Source organism: Elgaria multicarinata, chromosome 1 (genome assembly GCF_023053635.1).
Source record: "Elgaria multicarinata webbii isolate HBS135686 ecotype San Diego chromosome 1, rElgMul1.1.pri, whole genome shotgun sequence".
NCBI lineage: Eukaryota > Metazoa > Chordata > Lepidosauria > Squamata > Anguidae > Elgaria > Elgaria multicarinata.
In genome coordinates, this window is record NC_086171.1 from 218,763,343 (window position 1) to 218,784,544 (window position 21,202).

Genomic DNA, 21,202 nt, shown 5'->3' on the forward strand with positions numbered 1-21,202 from the left:
ACAGTTGGTAGCAGGAGGGAGGGGCTCTCAGCTGGAGCTGGACCCAGGCATGGTGGAGAGGTGCCCGGCTGCTGCTTCCTCCCTCACTGGTGGCCTCTGCAGGGACAGTTGGTAGCAGGAGGGAGGGGGCTCTCAGCTGGAGCTGGACCCAGGCATGGTGGAGAGGTGCCTGGCTGCTGCTTCCTCCCTCACTGGTGGCCTCTGCAGAGACAGTTGGTAGCAGGAGGGAGGGGGCTCTCAGCTGGAGCTGGACCCAGGCACGGTGGAGAGGTGCCTGGCTGCTGCTTCCTCCCTCACTGGTGGCCTCTGCAGAGACAGTTGGTAGCAGGAGGGAGGGGGCTCTCAGCTGGAGCTGGACCCAGGCACGGTGGAGAGGTGCCCGGCTGCTGCTTCCTCCCTCACTGGTGGCCTCTGCAGGGACAGTTGGTAGCAGGAGGGAGGGGCTCTCAGCTGGAGCTGGACCCAGGCATGGTGGAGAGGTGCCCGGCTGCTGCTTCCTCCCTCACTGGTGGCCTCTGCAGGGACAGTTGGTAGCAGGAGGGAGGGGGCTCTCAGCTGGAGCTGGACCCAGGCATGGTGGAGAGGTGCCTGGCTGCTGCTTCCTCCCTCACTGGTGGCCTCTGCAGAGACAGTTGGTAGCAGGAGGGAGGGGGGTCTCAGCTGGAGCTGGACCCAGGCACGGTGGAGAGGTGCCTGGCTGCTGCTTCCTCCCTCACTGGTGGCCTCTGCAGTGTATACTCTGAAGTATATACTTCATCATCGTCGTCACCATCATCGTCAGACACCCAGAGGGCACCAGGGCAAGGAAGGCTGGGAGAGCTCCTACCTCTCCAGGCCCCCGTCTATGCGACAACGGGATTGCTCCTCATTGAATATAAACCCGAATTTTCGTTGATCCGAATCTAGGTAAAGAGCATCACACTGCAGCAGCAACAATGATTTATCTCCTGAATTTTTTTTTTTTTTGTAGTACAGTTCTTAATGCGCACGTGTGCATTACTGCATATACGATGCTATGGAGTAGAGACGAGCGAAGCTATAAATTTTATCCACGAAGCTCTGCAGCAGAGGGATGCTAGAGGGGGACTGAACACGTCTCCTCCCACTCGCTGCCCGTTCCCCCCTCTTTGTTTTAATTTTAAAAGCTCCATCTGTGGACCTCCGCAGATACATATAGTTCAACATGAAAACGGCAGGAAAGAACAAGGCAGCCAGAGGACGCACACACCTCCCTCAGGCTAAGCACCCATTACCTGAGGAAGGTATTTCTGTCTTGGGGGCGGTGGGATTGCATAGGGGAGCGTTAAGTGGCAAGGGGGCAGCAGGGGGCGCTAAGAGGCAAAGGGGCAGCAGGGGGGCGCTCGAGGTGGTCTTTTCCGTACCAGGAGTTTTGGTTACAAAAGGAAATTTCTGATCGCTCTCCTGCGCTATGGAGAGCGGTTCAGAAGCTCCTGGTTGCATTTCCAACATCATGTTTGGTGGAACGTGGTTTTAGTGTGGTCTGCCTACTTCTCTCCAAGCAAAGAAATGGACTCCAGATTACTAGACGTGGTGATTTAAGACTCATGTTAAGTGACTTTAAACCATTGGGAAACTGATATCACTTCATCAAGCCCCATCCATCATATTAAGAATTTACAGAATAGTGAGGTGCTCTGCCCTAGTTGACTATCAGACTTTGAAAAGATGATATCACTGGATCAAGTTCATCAATTATGTTTAATTGAATAAACTAAAAAAATGTAATTGGATTTTGAATAAATATTCAATTAATTGTTACTGTTTTGAAGTTTATTGTTATTATCTTCCTTAGTGGGTCGTTGAAAACCGCTATTCTGAATAATGATTTCTATAGTGCTGGGTAGGGGCCACTGGGCATGCGTTTGTGGATCCAAGGGGTCGGTGACCTGAAAAAGTTTGGGAACCACTGCTCTAAACCCCATCACCAACCAAACCCCTCAAACCACTCAGCTCCCCCATATACATACTCCTCCCCCTTTTCCACAGCATCACCAGCCCCACCCACTCAGTCCCGGACTCTCTAGACAAGGTGGGCAGAAAGTAGATCCCCAGATGTTTGGACTTCAACTCTCAACATTCCTGACTGTTAGCTATGCTAAGTCACTTCTGCCCACCCATATGGTAGAGAATGGAGAGAGAGAGAGAGAGAGAGAGAGAGAGAGAGAGAGAGAGAGAGAGAGAGAGATTGCAAGAGTGATAGGAGAGCCAGAAAGGGCTTTTGCATGGCCATGTGGAAGATTCAGATGCAGGTGGGTGAAGGTGGAATAAAATTCAAGAGTCGGAAGCATTGAAGTCCCCCCTCCCCCGATTACTGTGCGGCGAGGTTGCGAAGTGTGTTTGCACAGCCCGGGCAGGGAACCAGCCGAGACCTCCCAGCCTGCTAATCTAGCTTCTGCATTCTCGACAAGCCGGGGGAAATCCCTCATGTCGTCGTGTCTCCATAACTCGGGGGTCCCTTGGCAGTGAATCAACAAAGGCCTGTGATTTCTTTGAGGAATGGAAAAGAGGGAAGGATTCCCACAGCCGTTCCTGTGGTCCATGGGACCAGCCTCAGCATCCCACATGGCGCTCAGCCTCTCTCGCCCTCTCTCTGGATGAAGTCTGATTCTTGTGCACACGGGGGGGGGGGGGGTCTGCCTCCCAAGAGTGGCAGGGGTGTGGGGGGGAATATGTGGAGGGTGGGAGCGAGGCAAGGAAGCCGGCCGGCCGACTGGCAGAGGGCCTGTTTTCCCCTCTCACACTCCTGCCAGAAAGGACAAGAGTGTTTGCCCCACACGCCCCACACACTAGTTCTGTCCAGGCAAGACACAGGACCAAACCACACTGAACGCCCCCCCCCCTTTCTTAAAAGCATGTTTTAAATAGCTGCTTTTTCTATTCTCTTTTGTTCTTTTTCTTCTTTTTTTAAAGCAAAACCAGCTACGGGCTCCCAATCTGAATTTGTTCCCAATCCATCTCAGGGTGCCATGCCAGATTCTTACTGTTGGACTCCCCACCCCACCCCACCCCACCCCTGCCACTTGAGTTCTGTTTACTGTTTGCTGTTGCTTGGTTGTCCCACAAAACCAGCTGAGCCAGGTGTCCGTTGCCACCAGGCACCCTGATCCATCCGCCTTCGCTCCCAGCCCAGCCCAGCCCCGTGGGAGGAGAGGGAGGGAGGGAGGGAGGGAGGAGGGGTTTCCTCTATGCCTTAGCCCTGAGCATTCACATCTGCCTCTCAGATCTGCCTCTCAGGAGCACCATGCGGTCCGGGTTCTTCTTCTTCTCCTCTGTGGGGCCTTTGGTCCTCTGGGCTGTCCTGCCGTCTGTGTCCACCATGTGTGAGTAGATGCTGGGATGCTGAAGGGTTGGGGAGGCTGAGGTGGGAGCCTGTTTGGGGGTGGCCTTGTTTTAGCCAGAGGTGGGCTGCCACAGCACAGGGGGTGTTCTTAGGACCCACCTGCCAGGGTGAAGGCTAAGTCTGAATTGGAGGGGGTCCTCCCTTCCGAGCCACAAGGTGCAAGTACGGTGGTTTAGATGGACACCAGGAGATGCTTAACTTTGAAGGTTTCCCCAAGAGCACCACATCCTCCTAGGACCTGGGAGGGCTTGGATGTGGAGCCCTTGTAACATTCAGGGACTTCAAGCAGGTCATTTGACCGTGGCCCCCAAACAGCAAAGCCTGCCCTTACATGCCAGCTGCTGCACGTTTCTGGAGTGGAGGAGAATCTTGCTCAGGCGGGCAGAAGCTAAAGAAGGGTCTGCTGAGATTGTGCCGGCTGAGCCGCTGCAGGCAATTGGCAAGGGTTTCTCATTCCCAGTTTATAAAGGATGACAGAAGAAGAAGAAGAAGAAGAAGAAGAAGAAGAAGAAGAAGAAGAAGAAGAAGAAGAAGAAGAAGAAGAAGAAGAAGAAGAAGAAGCCTCCTTCACTCACACCTGCCTGAGGAAAGATTTGGGAGGAACAGGGAGTAAATTCGGGGTGGAAGGGCTGTGAGTGAGGCCAGTGCTGGGGCTGTCCACAGATTCCTGGTCGGCGGGTGAGCACAGAGGCCCCCTGCATCCTAAGGGTCTTCCAGATGAGGCTCTGATGGTGCCGTTGCCCCGCCTTGTTCATGGACCCTTGCAGAGGGGTCCAGATGCCACCACTTCTAGTTGTGTGGCTCTCCTGCATTCGTTACCACTTCCGTCTTTTCCCTTAACACACACACACACAAAGCCACTAAGGAAAAAAAGAGGGAGCCTCCGCACAGCGCTTCCTGCTCACTCCCTTGAGGTACCCTCCGTCTGGAAGCATCCCAAGAGCGCCTGTTCCACCCAGACCCAGACCCAGCCATTATTTTGCGTTTGGCTTCAGTTAGCAGACCTTGGGGTTCTAGTAAAAAAGACGCCGAGGTAGATCCTGCAAGCCTGGACTCTGCCTGCCCCTGATCTACCTCCGGTCAGTGCCTCAACAGAGAAGGGACTGGGGCTTTAAGAAGTGGCTCTTTTACATCGTTGGAAAACCGGGAGACCGCCGGCCAACCTCTTTCTGTGCCCACGCAGCAGTGGAGACGACGATGGCTGTGGAAGGGAGGACACCTGCATACGCCCATCACATAGCTCTACCTAAGCCTGTGGGCACCGCTCACAGAAGTCCTGCCAGGCACTCCCAGAGGGTCGGAGGGCTCCTCGCACCACCCAGGAGAAGGCGTGGTGCACAGCCGTTTGGACTTTTTCTCATGGACGGATTTTATGGCTGCCTCCAGGGGAGGCTTTTGTGGCGCCAGTGTCCTGCCTCCGTTGCAGGATTTTACAAAGTTCCAGACAATGTCTGAGAGCCGGTGTGGTGTGGGGGAACACTGTGTGGTTCTCCAGTTTGGATGGATTTAAAAGGGGGTTGGATAAATTCCCGGAGGAGGAGAAGGCTAATAATGACTGCTACTCCTGATAAGTAGGTGCTGCCTCCTGTATCAGAGGCAGTAAGCTGGGGAACATGGTTCAGGAGGGTGCTGTTGCACTCATGTTATGCCTTGTGGGTTTCCCGTCGACAGTGGGTTGGCCACTGGGTGAACAGAATGCTGGACTAGACGGCGCCTTGGTTTGATCCAGCCCCAGTTCTCTTCTTATGTTCTTCTGTGCTATAATAATAATAATAATAATAATAATAATAATAATAATAATAATAATAACCGGCCTCTGCCTCTGGATCAAGGCGGGGAACAACACTAAATACAATATAATACATCAGATTACTTAAAAGAGCATATAAAACCAAATACAATATTAAAATAACAATCACAGCATCTTAAAATTCTTGGGTTTAAAATTCATCTGGCTAGGCCTGCCGGAAGTGTAGTGGGCGGCTAGAGCACTGGATTGGGACTGAAGAATTCCGGCTCCTGTTCCCACTCAGGCCATGAAGCTCACTGGGTGTCTTTGGGCCAGCCACTGACTCTCAGCCTAACCTACCTCACAGGGTTGTTGTGAGGATAAAATGGAGAGGAGGACGATGACGATGTAAGCCGCCTTGGGTTTCTTGCAAGTTGAAAAAAGGCAGGATATAAATTCAGTAACAATAATAACATCATGCTCAACTCTTAGCATAATAGAGTTGGAAAGGGCCTAAAAGGCCATCGAGCTCTTAGATTGCCCAGGTTTCCCCCCTCCATCTTCTGTCTTTTCTCTTACCATAGAAAATATATGCGTTAAGAAAGAAAAGATGTACAATTCCTCCGCGTTAGTAGCATTAAGGATCCTCCCTCTGGAATTCCCCTCCACGGCAAGAAAAAAAAAGTGGTGGAAAAACCCGGGGCGGTTCTGCCCGGAAGGCCTCGTTCTCTGGACTGCCACATAAAATTCCATGCCTAAAGCAGGGCAACAGCACAATTAAAGACTGGTCTAGAAGAACCACGCACTCAAGCAGCCCTTCAGTTCCAAGGAATGCAAATTATTCTGTGTTCCAGAAAGGGAAGCCGTGAGCTCATTAATGACACCGTATCTGAGGTTGCAAAAAGGGCAAAGGAAGGGCGAATGACTCAGTGGGGCTCCCACTGTGCTCCGAATTTCCTCAGAGTCAGCACGAGATGCCCCCTTCCTTCCAGCATGATTCAGAAGAGCTGACGTCAAAGCCCTCAGAGCAAAGCCCCAGTGATTCAGGCGTGTCTCAGGCGTGCCTTCCGAGCCAAAAGCCCAGGGGCCAGCAGAGGAGGGGGCAGCCCCACTTCCACCACGCTGAGGTGTTGCTGTTGCTCAATGAGCCGGAGGTGGAATCGGAACGGTGGTTCCACACCGCATTGAATAGAGCGGCATCTGCCCCATTAAAATCCTCCCATCCGTCGCAATTGGCGGTGGGGGTGGGGGTGTTTCTGCTGGAAAAGCCTGGGGGCGGGGGATGGACTCACTCCTGAATTATTTGCATTTGCATTTATCAGAGTGCAACTCCATTGCAGTGCATGGAGGCACCAGAGATGCATCCCTTCGTAGAATCATAGAATCCTAGAGTTGGAAGGGGCCTACAAGGCCATCGAGTCCAACCCCCTGCTCAATGCAGGAATCCACCCTAAAGCATCCCTGACAGGTGGCTGTCCGGCTGCCTCTTGAAGGCCTCTAGGGTGGGAGAGCCCACAACCTCCCTAGGTCACTGGTTCCTTGCTCTCTTCCTTGCTCTCTTCCTAAGGGACAGGGCTTGTCCCTTGGTGCTTGCTGAATTTCCCCTTCTTCCCCCCACCCACCCAGCCTCTCTTCCTTAGTGCAGTACGTGCCAATAGCTTCGGCTATTGGGCGGTATAAAAATGTAATAAATAAATAAATAAATTTCCCCCTCCCCATTCCTCCCAGCTTCTCTCAGTGCAGAAGATCAGGGGACCTGACACAAAGGCTAATCAGGGTGTGTCTATGGGTGTGCCTGCTGCCATCACAGCTCAAGTCTAATTTCCAAGTGGCATTCATTCACCTCCACCCAGACTGCACCAAGTTTTCTCCCTGCCCCGAGGGCGGGGTGGATCTCTCCTTGGCACAGCTGCTGTTCTCTCCCGGTCACACTCTGTTCTCTTCAGAAGTAACAAGTCCCACTGCCTATTCCTCCACTCCCCGCCCACAGATCAGTGCACACAGAGTTGTGGCTCCCGTTCAGGAATGGATTCCTAATCAGCTCATACGAGACATCTACACGGGTGGTCGGCCCCTGTGTGAACCGAGGGCTCGACTAGATGGACCCTTGGCCTGATCCAGCATCAGGGCTCTTCTGAGGTTCTTATGGTGGGAGGGTGATGCTGCACTCATGTCCTGCTGGTGGATTTCCTATGGGCAGTTGCTTGTCCAGTGTGTGAACAGAATGCTGGACTAGATAGGCCCTTGGCCTGATCGAGCATCTGGGCTTTTCTTATGTGCTAAACCAAAGTGAATTCCAGATATTCAAGGGCCCGCGATTTCCTGACCCTGATTTGAGCAACAGGCAGCCAAAGGGTGCTTCCAGGTGGAGGGAGAGCTAGTAACCAGCAGGCAGTGCGCTGGAATTCCTTCTTCTCTTAAAAGCATCAGCTGGAAGAATATCAGTTAAAATATGCTTATGTAGTAAAAAGGCAGACAGCACTCCAGTTCCACACTCCCGAGGACCACGTCCACCTCTAGAGGCTACTCTGCCATCTTCAGGACTGTGGATGGGAATTTAGTGCAGACAGAGCAAAGCCTCCTGTCACTAAGCAAAGCGAACCCAAGGAGCTACCTGGAACTTGGCAGTGGAGGTGGTCCAGGAGGAGGCCCCTGGCAAGCTTCCCTTAGAAGGAAAGTGGACAGTGTATGCTTACGTGGGTCCACCAACTGAGCACCTCAGGGAAGGAGAAGAAGGCAGGGCCACTGCACTGATGGTAAAGAGGGAGGACCCACATGCAAGAGAAAATGGACAGGTGTGATGCAGCAGCAGTTGCCTTCAACATAAGCGGTGTGCTTGTTTCCTGCCTAAAGATAAGAAGGCAGATGTCTGCAAGTGCAAGTTGGTTGCATTGCTGGAAGGGAAATGCTGACAGGTGACCAAAAAAAAAGGCAGAACTACTCAGCTCTTCTTTGGGCTCCGTCTCTGGGCTCCACAATTCAAGAAGGACGCAGACAAGCTGGAGCGTGTTCAGAGGAGGGCAACCAGGATGATCAGGGGTCTGGAAACAAAGCCCTATGAAGAGAGACTGAAAGAACTGGGCATGTTTAGCCTGGAGAAGAGAAGATTGAGGGGAGGCATGATAGCACTCTTCAAATACTTAAAAGGTTGTCACCCAGAGGAAGGCCAGGATCTCTTCTGGGTCCTCCCAGAGTGCAGGACACGGAATAACGGGCTCAAGTTAAAGGAAGCCAGATTCCAGCTGGACATCAGGAAAAACTTCCTGACTGTTAGAGCAGTACGACAATGGAACCAGTTACCTAGGGAGGTTGTGGGCTCTCCCACACTGGAGGCCTTCAAGAGGCAGCTGGACAACCATCTGTCAGGGATGCTTTAGGGTGGATTCCTGCATGGAGCAGGGGGTTGGACTCGATGGCCTTGTACGCCCCTTCCAACTCTGTGATTCTATTATTCTATGATTCTCCCAAACGGGGATCTCTGTTCCATCAGGCACAAAGGCCAAACAGGCAGAAGGGACAGGAGTGCAGCTTGAGGTTGACCAACAGACTGGCAAGGAATATCCAAGCACCTCAAGCAAGTTCACATCCCAGGTCCAGATGAATTGCATCCTAGGGTGTTGAAGGAACTAGTTGGATGGACTCTCAGAACCTGCATCTATTATCTTTTGCAAAATCCTGGGCCGGATCTACATGGCAACGGAATGTGAAGCACTTTCATGGTTAATGCAGATTTTCATGAAATCAGCTTTGGAGTGTCATCAGACAAGCATTTTATCGCATGCTTGCTAGTGCCCACGTGCGGATGTCCGCGCGTCCTTCAAACAACAACGTCCACCTCCCTCTCCTTCTTGCCTGTTTTCCGTCACAAAATGGACCCCTTTTAATCCAACTTTTTTTTAAAAAAATGGAATGTACCACCATTTCCTGATGTGTGCAGGAAAAGCAGCATAATAAATTTTTAAAAATAGCCCCTGAATGGGTCATGTGATCTTTGTTTACTTCCTCTTTCTTCTCCCAGTAGAAAGAGGAAGTATCATGGGACAGGAGCGGGGGCAGAGAAGCAGTGGTAGGGAACAGCGATTCACACACACACACACACACGCACACACCCTGTCTGATTACGCTCTTGGTCTGCAAGGGACACACATAGACAGAAAAGCAGAGTAAATGGTACCTAAAACCCACTTTGCAAAGGTCACGCTGCACGTGAATCCTCCTTGCTTTGAGGTCGTGTGGGTGGAATCCCACCACTTGCACTGAACGTCATCAATCATGTAGACGTCGTTGCGCAAATGGGAGGCTTGTTCCCTGCCCATGTCCAAGTTCGCCTGCTTAGCAAAGTTCAGAAGCCTGAATTAAGCCCCTGTAGTTTAACCCCACACTTCTTCCCCTCTCATCCACCATGAAAGATTAAAACTGCACTTTTATGAATGCAGAAAAACGTCTACATTCTATGGATAAGTTCAACTGCTACCCTGACGCATCGGAACTGCAAGCCTGCACCTTTAAGAAGGGAGAAACCTAGCTGCGCTCTATGAATAGGTGAAGCCTCTAATGGGAAAGCAGCCCAATTTTCTCACCCCTCTCTCCTGACCAGGCACAGACACACCCCTGGGCATGCTCCACATGCAGGACGTAACTCAGGCGAAGGGGGCACGCTGCCGCTCAAGTGCGCAAGAGCCACATTTAAAATACTACTCTATGATTCTATGCTAAAATGACTTTCGGACAATGCGTGTTTTAGAGGAGGAAGAGCCGGTTTAGCTGCAGCTCGTCCACGACACCATGTGTGCCAAACTACCCTGAAGTGCTTTTCCCTCTGCAGTAAATCACAGATATAGATTGGGTCCTGGAGATTTGTCTTTGCAAAATCCTGGGTGAAGTTCCAGAGGGAGGACAGCAAGTATTGTCCCTGTCTTCAAAAAGAACAAAAAGGAAGAGCTGGGGAAGATATATACCGGTCGGTCTAACATCAGTACTTAGGAAGATTCCAGAGCCAAAGCACTAGCAAGTACCCCCGAGAGAACATTTGCGAACTACAAGTTCAATTGCAGTTTTTAAAGCTCAGCTAAAAACTTTTCTTTTTTCTAAAGCTTTTAAAACTTGATTTTGTTCTGACTTTAATACTGCTAGTTTTACTCTCCCCTGTGCCTGTTTGGTGTATTCTCTTCCCTTTCTTATTGTTTTATTACGATTCTATTAGAATGTAAGCCTATGCGGCAGGGTTTTGCTATTTTATTGTTTTACTCTGTACAGCACCATGTACACTGATGGTGCTTTATAAATAAATAAATAAATAAATAATAAGTTAAGTGTAAGCTGGATGGCATCACTTCTAGGGGGACCCACAGATGGACGGAGAACCGTAGGCAGAGAGCGCTCATCAAAGGTTCCTCATCAAAGCGGGGGGAGGTATTGAGTGGGGTTCCACAAGGCTCAGCCTTGAGCCCCATACAAGTTTTGGGTCCAGGCTGTGGTAAGAGCCCTCAAATTGAGCTCTCTCTCTAGGAACGTGTCTAGCCGCCGGAATCAAATAACAAATAGACACGAGGTAAGATCATAGAATCATAGAATCATAGAATAGCAGAGTTGGAAGGGGCCTACAAGGCCATCGAGTCCAACCCCCTGCTCAATGCAGGAATCCACCCTAAAGCATCCCTGACAGATGGTTGTCCAGCTGCCTCTTGAAGGCCTCTAGTGTGGGAGAGCCCACAACCTCCCTAGGTAGCTGATTCCATTGTCGCACTGCTCTAACAGTCAGGAAGTTTTTCCTGATGTCCAGCCGGAATCTGGCTTCCTTTAACTTGAGCCCGTTATTCCGTGTCCTGCACTCTGGGAGGATCAAGAAGAGATCCTGGCCCTCATCTGTGTGACAACCTTTTAAGTATTTGAAGAGTGCTATCATGTCTCCCCTCAATCTCCTCTTCTCCAGGCTAAACATGCCCAGTTCTTTCAGTCTCTCTTCATAGGGCTTTGTTTCTAGACCTCTGATCATCCTGGTTGCCCTCTTCTGAACACGCTCCAGCTTGTCTGCATCCTTCTTGAATTGTGGAGCCCAGAACTGGACGCAATACTCTAGATGAGGCCTAACCAGGGCCGAATAGAGAGGAACCAGTACCTCACGTGATTTGGAAGCTATACTTCTATTAATGCAGCCCAAAATAGCATTTGCCTTTCTTGCAGCCATATCGCACTGTTGGCTCATATTCAGCTTGTGATCTACAACAATTCCAAGATCTTTCTCGTTTGTAGTATTGCTGAGCCAAGTGTCCCCCATCTTGTAACTGTGCATTTGGTTTCTATTCCCTAAATGTAGAACTTGGCATTTATCCCTATTAAATTTCATTCTGTAGTTTTCAGCCCAGCACTCCAGCCTATCAAGATCACTTTGAAGTTTGTTTCTGTCTTCCAGGGTATTAGCTATCCCACCCAATTTTGTGTCATCTGCAAATTTGATCAGCGTTCCCTGCACCTCCTCGTCCAAATCATTAATAAAAATGTTGAAGAGCACTGGGCCCAGGACTGAGCCCTGTGGCACCCCACTCGTTGCCTCTCCCCAGTTTGAGAAGGTTCCATTGATAAGTACTCTTTGAGTCCGATTCTGTAGCCAACTGTGGATCCACCTAATAGTTGTTCCATCTAGCCCACTTTTAGCTAGTTTGTTAATCAGAATGTCATGTGGTACTTTGTCAAAAGCTTTGCTGAAGTCAAGATATATGACGTCCACAGCATTCCCACAGTCCACAAGCGAGGTTATCCTATCAAAAAATGAGATCAAATTAGTCTGACAGGATTTGTTCCTGACAAATCCATGTTGGCTTCTAGTAATCACTGCATTGGTTTCAAGGTGTTTACAGATTGACTTCTTTATAATCTGCTCCAGAATTTTCCCAGGGATGGATGTCAGACTGACTGGTCTGTAGTTCCCAGGTTCCTCCTTTTTGCCCTTTTTGAAGATAGGGACAACGTTACCCCTCCTCCAGTCATCCGGCACCTCACCCGTCTTCCATGATTTTGCAAAGATAATAGACAAAGGTTCTGAGAGTTCTTCCGCTAGCTCCTTCATTACTCTTGGATGCAGTTCATCGGGCCCTGGAGATTTGAACTCATTCAAGGAAATTAGGTGTTCTTTGACCATTTGTTTATCAATCTCAAACTGCAATCCTGCCCCCTCAACTTCTGCTTCACTTTTTCCAGGGGGGTCATAGACCCGCTTTTGGGAGAAGACCGAGGCAAAGTAGGAATTGAGCACTTCAGCCTTTTCTTCGTCATCTGTTATCAATTTGCCATCCTCATTAAGCAGTTGAACCACCATTTATTTCCTCTGTCTTTTACTACTCGTGTATCTGAAGACAGCCTTTTTATTGCTTTTAGCATCCCTCGCTAATCTCAGCTCATTCACAGCTTTAGCCTTCCTGACGCCATTTCGGCACTTCTGCGCCACTTGTCTGTACTCTTCTTTTGTAGCCTGGCCTTCCTTCCACTTCCTATATGTATCCCTTTTTGTTTTCAGTTCATCAATAAGCTTTTTGTGGAGCCACATTGGTTTCCTCTGTTGTCTTCTATCTTTTCTCCTTGTTGGAATTGTTTGTAACTGTGCCTTTAAAATTTCATTTTTTAGATACTCCCACCCATCCTGCACTCCTTTTCTCTTTAGGCTCCCTTGCCATGGGACCTTACTTATTATAGTTCTGAGTTTATTAAAATCAGCTTTCCTAAAATCCAGAGTACGTGTATGGCTACGCTCGACTTTTGTCTCCTTCATAATCAAGAATTCAAGTATGACATGGTCACTTTCCCCCAGAGTTCCCGTAACTGCCACTTTATCCACTAAGTCATCCCTATTGGTCAATAACAAGTCAAGGATTGCCGATCCTCTAGTTCCTTCCGCCACTTTCTGTAGGAGAAAGTGATCACCCATACATGTCAGGAATTTCTTGGAAGGGCCGCTTTTGGCAGTAATGGTCTCCCAACAGATATCAGGGTAATTGAAGTCCCCCATCACTACTACATCACACTTCCTTGAAACACTGGCAATTTGTTTCTCAAAAGTTTCGTCCTCGTCTTCTCCTTGATTGGGTGGTCGGTAGTAGATTCCGATTATCATATTCTTTTTATTCCTAGCCCCATTTATTTTAATCCAGACGCTCTCGACGGGGCTCCCAATCTCATCCGCCTGTATTTCTGTGCAGGGATAGGTATTTTTAACATATAGTGCAACTCCACCTCCCTTTCTATTTCTTCTGTTCTTTTTGAACAAGTTATATCCTTCAATTGCTATATTCCAGTCATGGGAGTCATCCCACCAAGTTTCAGTTATACCTATCAAGTCGTATTTGCCTTCATGTAATAAGAGTTCAAGTTCATTCTGTTTGTTTCCCATGCTCTGGGCATTAGTATATAGACATCGAAGACCATGTGTTTTATAGTCTGGCTTTGTTCCTGCCTTGTTGCAGACACTATTTTGGGACACTGTTGGAGCTGTTCTCTGTACTGTGGTGCATTGGCCTTCATCCATTGTTGCCTCAAAATTTACGTCTCCCACCCCCGTAAGATTCAGTTTAAAGCCCTCCTGATGAAGTTCTTCATGCTGTGGCCGAACTCATTCTTTCCAGCCCTTGTGAGGTGCAACCCATCCCTTGCCAGCAGTCCATGTTCCAAGTAGCGTAGCCCGTGGTCCCAGAATCCAAAGCTCTCACGACGGCACCACCTTCGAAGCCAGTCGTTCATCCAGAGTATTTTTCTTTCCCTTTCTAATCCTCTTCCAAGAACCGGGAGGATGGATGAGAAAACTACCTGGGCCCCAAAGTTCTTCAGTTTCCTTCCCAGAACTTCAAAGTCTGAAATGATTTCTTCATAGCTCTGCTTGGCGACATCATTTGTTCCCACATGGATGAGAAGAAAGGGGTATGTGTCCATTGTCTTTATGAGCTTCGGTAACCTTTCAGTCACATCTCTAATCTCTGCTCCAGGGAGACAGCACACCTGGCGAGTCCATGGGTCTTCACGACATACTTGGGTTTCAATCCCACGCAGCAGGGAGTCTCTCACAATGACTACTCTTCTCTTCTTCTTGGTTGACCTACCTTCTGTCCCTTGGTCACTGTTGCATGGTGTCTCCTGTACTTCCTCCTCTGCAAACTGTCCTTCAGTCTCATTCTCCAGAAGCTGAAAGCGGTTGCTTAACTCCAATGGCCCCACCGGTGCAGAACGCCCTCTAATTCCTCCTCTCCTAACTGTCACTCTTTTCCAAGGAGTTTCCTCTTCATTGGCTTTCCTCCCCTCAGCATACTCCACTTCTGCTTCAGCTGGCTGTTGTTCTTCAATCTCATGTGCTTCTTGTTGCTGTTGCAGTTCCACCGTTCAGTCTAAGAACTCCTCGACTTCTCTTATTCCTTGGAGGGTGGACACTCGCTGCTCAAGTTCCCTCACTTTTTCTTCCAAAAGTGCCACCAGCTTGCACTTGTTGCAGGTATACGCCATGTTGAGCTCAGGCAGAAACACGAACATTGCACACCCTTTGCAGGTCACTACCTCTAGGGACTCCTTTCCATCCATATTGTCGATTTCTGCTTTGGTTTTTTTCCTTTTTGATTATAGTAGAATTGCCTTTGCTTTGTTGTGTCCTCTCTGAAGGTACACAACTATATGAGGATGTCTTAAGGGAAAGTAATCTTTTGGGTTTTTTTTGCTTTTGTTTGGTGGTGGTTTTGTGGGGTTTTTTTCTCTTTAGGTTTTTTTTTTTCCCCCACCTCTTTTTTATTTTTATTTTTTATTATTTTTTATTTTTTTATTTATTTTTTAAGAGGCCTCCCCCTTGACCTCCCCTGCCGAACTCCCCCTGTCAAACTCCTGTTTGCTCTTCCTGTTCGCTCGCTCCCTGGGAATCTGGCTTACTTTTATAGCTCCTACTTGAGCTGGGCCAGCTGCTCTTCCCTGCTTCTGCTTAGCTCCAAGTCAGGAACCAGATCAAAGCCTTGGCTTTATTTCCGCAGCAAAAAGACTGCCTGCTTCAAATTTAGGAGCAGCAGCAGCCCTGAATGCTTCTCATCTAGGACTTTTATACTGTGTGGCAAACAAGTTACATCATATTTGGTCATAGAGTGTCATGCTTAGGTATATTTCCACAAGAAGCTCATAGACTAACATTGCAGCCACTGCCCTTAGCAGAAACCCATCGGGTATTGTCTGTTGACTGAGCAAGCTGGGCCTTTCCAGATACCTCTTGACCCCAACTGTATATGTGGTCTCTTCGCTTAGGCTGCATGTTTGCCTTACTGATTGTCTTCTGATAGAGAACAGTTAACTATTAGTTAACTATTATTTATATCAAGGCTACTTGCAGGATCACCTTCTCCTGTACAATCCGCCCCGCACACTCAGGTCCTCTGGGAAGAATCTACTTCAATCAGTCAAAGTGAGGCTGACAGGTATTACCCAGAGGACCTTCTCTTCTGCTGCTCCCAGACTGTGGAATGGCCGGCCGGAGGAGATTCATCAACTTGACAGTCTTTTAGAATTTAAAAAAGCAATAAAGGCTGATGTATTCCGGCAGGCCTATCCAGCAACATTTTAGAATGTTTTTAGGATGTTTTAAGGAAGTTTTAATCATGTATGGTATGTTTTTAATGTGTTTTATATTCATTGTTGTTCCCTGCCTCGATCCAAGTAGACAGCCGGAGTCAGAAATATATTATTATTATTATTAATAATAATAATAATAATAATAATAATAATAATTTTTATTAATGGGGGATAGCTAATAGATTAGAAGGCAGAAACGAAATTCAAATTATCAAGGGGTCTACATCAGGGGACTAGAAACTAAGGCCTATAGGAAAGGCTGAAAGAACTGGGTATGGTTAGTCTGGGGAAAAGAAGACTGAGGGGATAGGATAGCACTTTTTAAGGGTTGTCACACAGAAGAGAACTGCAGCCTGTTCTCTGCAAGTCTGTAGGAAACAAAATAACGGGCTTAAGTTACAGAAGGCAAATTTTGGTTGAACATCATGAAAAACTTCCTAACACTCCAAGCAGTTAGACAATGGAACCAGCTTCCTAGGGAGATGTGGGTTCTCCATTGCTGGAAGCATTCATAGAATCATAGAATAGCAGAGTTGGAAGGGGCCTACAAGGCCATCGAGTCCAACCCCCTGCTCAATGCAGGAATCCACCCTAAAGCATCCCTGACAGAGGGTTGTCCAGCTGCCTCTTGAAGGCCTCTAGTGTGGGAGAGCCCACAACCTCCCTAGGTCACTGGTTCCATTGTTGTACTGCTCTAACAGTCAGGAAGTTTTTCCTGATGTCCAGCCAAAATCTGGCTTCCTGAATCAAGTGGACAGTCACCTGTCAGGGCTGCTTTAAACTGGATCCCTGCACGGAGCAGGGGCTTGGCCCAAATGCCCCCTTCCAACTCTGTGATTCTATGGCCACCATGGACAGGGAAGGGGCTGGCTGAAGCCTTGGGCAGAGGTGCCTTCCCTTCCTCAAAACCCACTCCTCTCTCTGCAGTTAGAAACATGTGCAACACCTTTCCAAAGGACTCTGACAGATGTGGTGAGCCCAAACATCGCTTCTTCTACAACATGACCTCCAAGATGTGTGAGCCTTTCATGTACACAGGTTGCTCATGGAACCGCAACTGGTATTACACAGCAGAAGAATGCCAGCGCAGCTGTGCGTACGTTGGTGAGTGAAGATAAGAAATAATGTGTGGGAATAATCACCATGTGGGTGAGGGATTGTGGAAAAGGCGCCCACCCCCCCTTAGGTAACAGCCCCTCAGGCAGCTGGAATCATAGGTGGACCTTCAGGCCTGAACAAGCCCCGAATGCATTGGCTTGGACACCCCTGAAGCTTCTGGTCCATACGGTGTTCTGCACTCAGCCACCCAGCCTAGTCTAGTCTATCACGTGCTCTACCCCAGGCCAGGTAGCCATGGACAGCTGGAGCCAAAGTGCTAGGAAGAAGGTGCTTCAATTGCTGCAGTGCCAAGGCCTCTCTCTCTCTCTCTGGGAAAGAGAAGGGCCCATAGATCAAGCCCTCAATGTCCCCTTAGATGGCTTCAAAAGGGGATTGGACAAATTCATGGAGGAGGAGGAGGAGGAGGAGGAGGAGGAGGAGGAGGAGGAGGAGGAGGAGGAGGAGGCCATCAACGGCTACTAGTCCTGATGGTTATATGCTATGTCCTGTATCAGAGTCAGTATAACTATATACACCAGTTGTTGGGGAACATGGGTGGGAAAGTGCTGTTGGCCTCATGTCCTGCTTGTGGGTTTCCCACAGACAACTGGTCTACCACTATGTGAACAGAATGTTAAACCAGATGGACCTTTGGTCCAGGTTCAGGGCTCTTCTGATGTCTTTAGGAGGGCTTTTCTTCATCCATGAGGGAACCACTCCACACTCCTCTCCTTGCTTGACGCCGCTGATCCCTGGGGGGAGCTGGGGGTCCACACGCTCCATCCCTCTACCACCACCCATTTGGACCCTTGTAGATTTTTCTGGCAGCTGACAGCTCACATGGGGGCCACGCAAACAATGCCCCACGGGGTTGTTTTACATTGCAGAAAAGCCTGGGTTCTGTCTCCCAAATCCCAAAGTCGTCCTCTCAGGATGCCCGATAGAATGTACGCATGACGGAACCTGCCCTGAAGATCAGAAGTGCTGCTCCTTCGGGTGTGCATTGCGCTGCACTGCCCCTGACAAAGGTGAGACCCAGACATGGCTGGTTGGGAGGGGCAGGAAGGAAGTGGGCCCCATTCAGAGAAGGTCCGAGACTTCCTGTGAATAATGCTGGACTTCTGTGGGAACTGAACTGAGGATTCACGCTCAGCAGGACCCTGACTCACGTTACTACTTGAGACATGGTGTATATCTCAATGGATTATTAGCTTCATCCATATATACTCAGAACTAAAAAAAAACCTGATATTTATTTAGACAAATTATGTCTGAATAAATTGGCATAGGGTACTTGCAGATGGAAGGGTCCTGGTGCTAACAGGCAAAAAGCCCTGAACGGCTCTTCCGTATTTTCTTCCTTAATGGATTTCCCACAGTAAGAAAAAAGATGGAGAGGTGGTGGGGAAAGCATGAGAGGGTTACGAGTGGATGCCAATGACATCTGCCCCCCACCCCACCCCCAAATTCCGTGAATGGAGCACCCTAAAAGCCTCACCGGGAAGCCCCCTCATCAGTTGTGTCCTGCCCTGCTGGGGATATCCCTTGAGGACTGCCAGGACCGAGGGGCCTCAGAAGAAGACCAGGTCAGGTCAGGGAGGGAGGGATCCGTAAGGTGACCCAGCGCAAGACGGAGGAAGCCCCCGGACCCAGGAACGGCTGCGCCTCGTCCTGCTCCAGCTTTCAGCCTTTCCTTTCTCTTCCTTCATGATCTCAGATGTTTGCAAGCTACCTCCTAAGACTGGCCCCTGTGATAACAACGTCCGAAAGTGGTTTTACGACTGGAACGCCAAAAAGTGTCAGAGATTCAGCTATGGCGGGTGCCACGGGAACCCAAATAACTTCAAGAGCCTCAAAGAGTGTCGTCACAGGTGTGTCCGAAAAGGTAAGTGTGAACCTCAGCAGGCTGGACACCCAGCGGGGGATGGGGGGAGAAGAGGGAGGGTGCCTCCTCTCCGAGGGCCCACTTCCTCCCAGGAACCCCTCAAGTTCCCACCAGGCCTGTCAGGTGGTTTCCCCTCTCTTCGGGTCTTTGTTTTCTAACTCGGCCTCCATCCTTGGAGGGAGGCCGTTTTGAATAAATTAACACGTGCACCTAAGAGATGACAATCAACACGCGGTTCCTCTGAATCTCAAGGGGGCAGATCCCACCCCGCATCTCCTCACCTGCCTTTGTGGTTTCCCATCCTTTCAGCAGATCTGTGCGCCTCCTGCAGGGATTCCTTTGCAGGATCCTGGTCTGGGCCAAGCCAAGTCCTGGTTCATGTATCGGGATCCATAGTCCGGCCACCTGGAAAGTCCTCTCAGTTTGACTAATGGTGGAGTCAGGCCAGGAAGCCCCACCACCGTTCTGCTCCCAGTGCTCTTTTTCACACCATGCGTGATGCCAACGTCACCTCCAATGATAAACTTCCTGACTGTTAGAGCAGTACGACAATGGAACCAGTGACCCAGGGAGGTTGTGGGCTCTCCCACCCTAGAGGCCTTCAAGAGGCAGCTGGACAACCCTCTGTCAGGGAGGCTTTAGGGTGGATTCCTGCCTTGAGCAGGGGGTTGGACTCGATGGCCTTGTAGGCCCCTTCCAACTCTGCTCTTCTCTGATTCTATGATATCAAGTTTTACTGCCGTTTTAATTTCACCTCCAGCTCCTGGCAGGGAGGCGATGCCTCAGGAGCTCTGCAGGGCCCTAGAATCAGTAGAATGCAAGCAGCAAGCTCAGCTAGGACTCCCTCGCTGTCACTGCATTCTAACAGCCTCCTTCCTCTTTTTCTAGGAACTTCCTAACTCCCCCACCCCCGCCCACCCACTGACTGACACAAAGCTCCTGACCGGACCAGCCTGATATGACATCGTACAAGAGAGACTGATTCAGGATGTCTTGCAAAGGAAGTCCGGGTGTACATTTCCAAACAAATGAATTCACAATGAATAAGTCGAGCGTCGAGCGAAGAGATGTCACATCTCCTGCACATCCCTATGAACGTCTCGATTCGTCCTCCCCCCAGGAGGGAGTGTGCCATCCTCCCAGGAGCAGCACAAAGGATCGCCCGCCTGCCCGCCTCTCTGAGCAGTTCCAGTGCTGAGCGCCGTGCCAAGAGCCTGCACCATCCCTCAGCCAAACTCCGCGCTCTGTGCTTGGCAGGGAGGAAGGGAACTGGCCCGCCCACCGAGCAGGGGCTGCTTGCAGAAGCTCTGGCACAAACACTCTTGCGAAGGGGGCTGCTTGGGCGTTGCCTCACCGGATCGTGTCCCGATGGTTACCCAGCCGCAGCCACCAGCCACAGGGTCTTTCTCTCTCTAGCCGAGCTGTGGGAAGATCGACTGCTGCCCAAAGTCCCCCCTGGAGCAAGGGGGGCTCATGGTGTGCTCAATCGAGTGACCTTTCTATCATGGGGAGGGGGGTGTGGGGGGGTGTGGAGATGGTGGGCGGAATCCAAGGGGGCGCCGATGGCCCCACTGTTTCTCTTATGCCCGGCCACTTCCATAGCCAAGCGCCCACAACTACTTGGGCAATGCCAATTTAGTGCTACCAGGCAACCCAAAATGAGCAGAACTTCTCGTTTTTTGGAGGAGGCAGGTCGGCGGTGCTCCCATAACATGCACTTCTGCTCATTTCAGGGTTTCCTCTACTGAAGAGAATGAGCAGGAGGTGCGTACGCGCCCCATTGGATTCTGCCCCATGGATCTCACCCTCTATGGAGGTTCAATGGCTGGGTTAGAGGGGAGCCATTTTAAGGGTTAAGGTTAGCAGCGCCAAGTTCGTGAAAAAATGGCTCGACTTCTCTTGTGCCTTAAACATCAGGCGAGTAAAACAAAGGCCTCGATCCTAGTGCAGGTGGAGGCGTTTCATGCACGTGAAGGATGATTTTTGGCTCTGAAATGGCCTGTTTGTTTGCGGATCTATGAGACATGATCAGTTCATTCTTGTCCTGTTGCAATTTCAAAGTACTAATTAATAAATAATAACAAGAGCAGAGCTGTGTTATTCTTCATTCAAATATTGGGAATAGATTATAATAGTTGATAATAAACTTCAGTTTTAACCCGTTTTAGGTGGGGTCCCAGGGGGCGCCTTGGCTGGCAAACCAGGGGCCCGGAGGGAAATCCCCCCGGAGCTCAGCAATGAGCAGCTTCGGAGCGCCCCAGGGCAGCGGCTGTGCAGCAAGGGGGCAGCGGGGTGGGGGTGGGGGTGGGCAGGGGCAACAGAACCCTACTGGCGCTCTACTCCTGAACTAGCCTTCCCCAATCTGGTGCTCTCCATGGTGTTGGACTGCAACTCCCATCACCCCCAGCCATCATGGGCTTTGTTTTTCCAAAAAGGAAAAACAAGAGAAGAAGGAAAAGTTTAGCACTGGAGCAAAAAAACAACAACCCGAGACTCCTGTGCTGGACCTGTGTCTGCAGAGAGCCAGCGGCTGACAATCCAGAAG

General features: G+C 49.9%; 1 protein-coding gene across 1 annotated transcript; it reads left to right on the top strand.

The window, feature by feature from the left end:
• The first annotated feature begins 3,298 nt into the window (after positions 1-3,298).
• On the top strand, positions 3,299-19,563 carry LOC134395239 (BPTI/Kunitz domain-containing protein-like). The gene is made up of 5 exons (XM_063121366.1): positions 3,299-3,341; positions 16,602-16,778; positions 17,660-17,800; positions 18,490-18,657; positions 19,546-19,563. The coding sequence occupies exons 1-5, from the start codon at positions 3,338-3,340 to the stop codon at positions 19,554-19,556; spliced, it is 501 nt and encodes a 166-aa protein (XP_062977436.1). The 5' UTR covers positions 3,299-3,337; the 3' UTR covers positions 19,557-19,563.
• The last annotated feature ends 1,639 nt before the right edge of the window (positions 19,564-21,202 follow it).

Coding starts and splice junctions, on each gene's coding strand:
- LOC134395239 (XM_063121366.1), top strand. Junction 16,779..17,659: donor GCGCAGCTGTGCGTACGTTG/GTGAGTGAAGAT, acceptor TTTACATTGCAG/AAAAGCCTGGGTTCTGTCTC. Junction 17,801..18,489: donor CTGCACTGCCCCTGACAAAG/GTGAGACCCAGA, acceptor TCATGATCTCAG/ATGTTTGCAAGCTACCTCCT.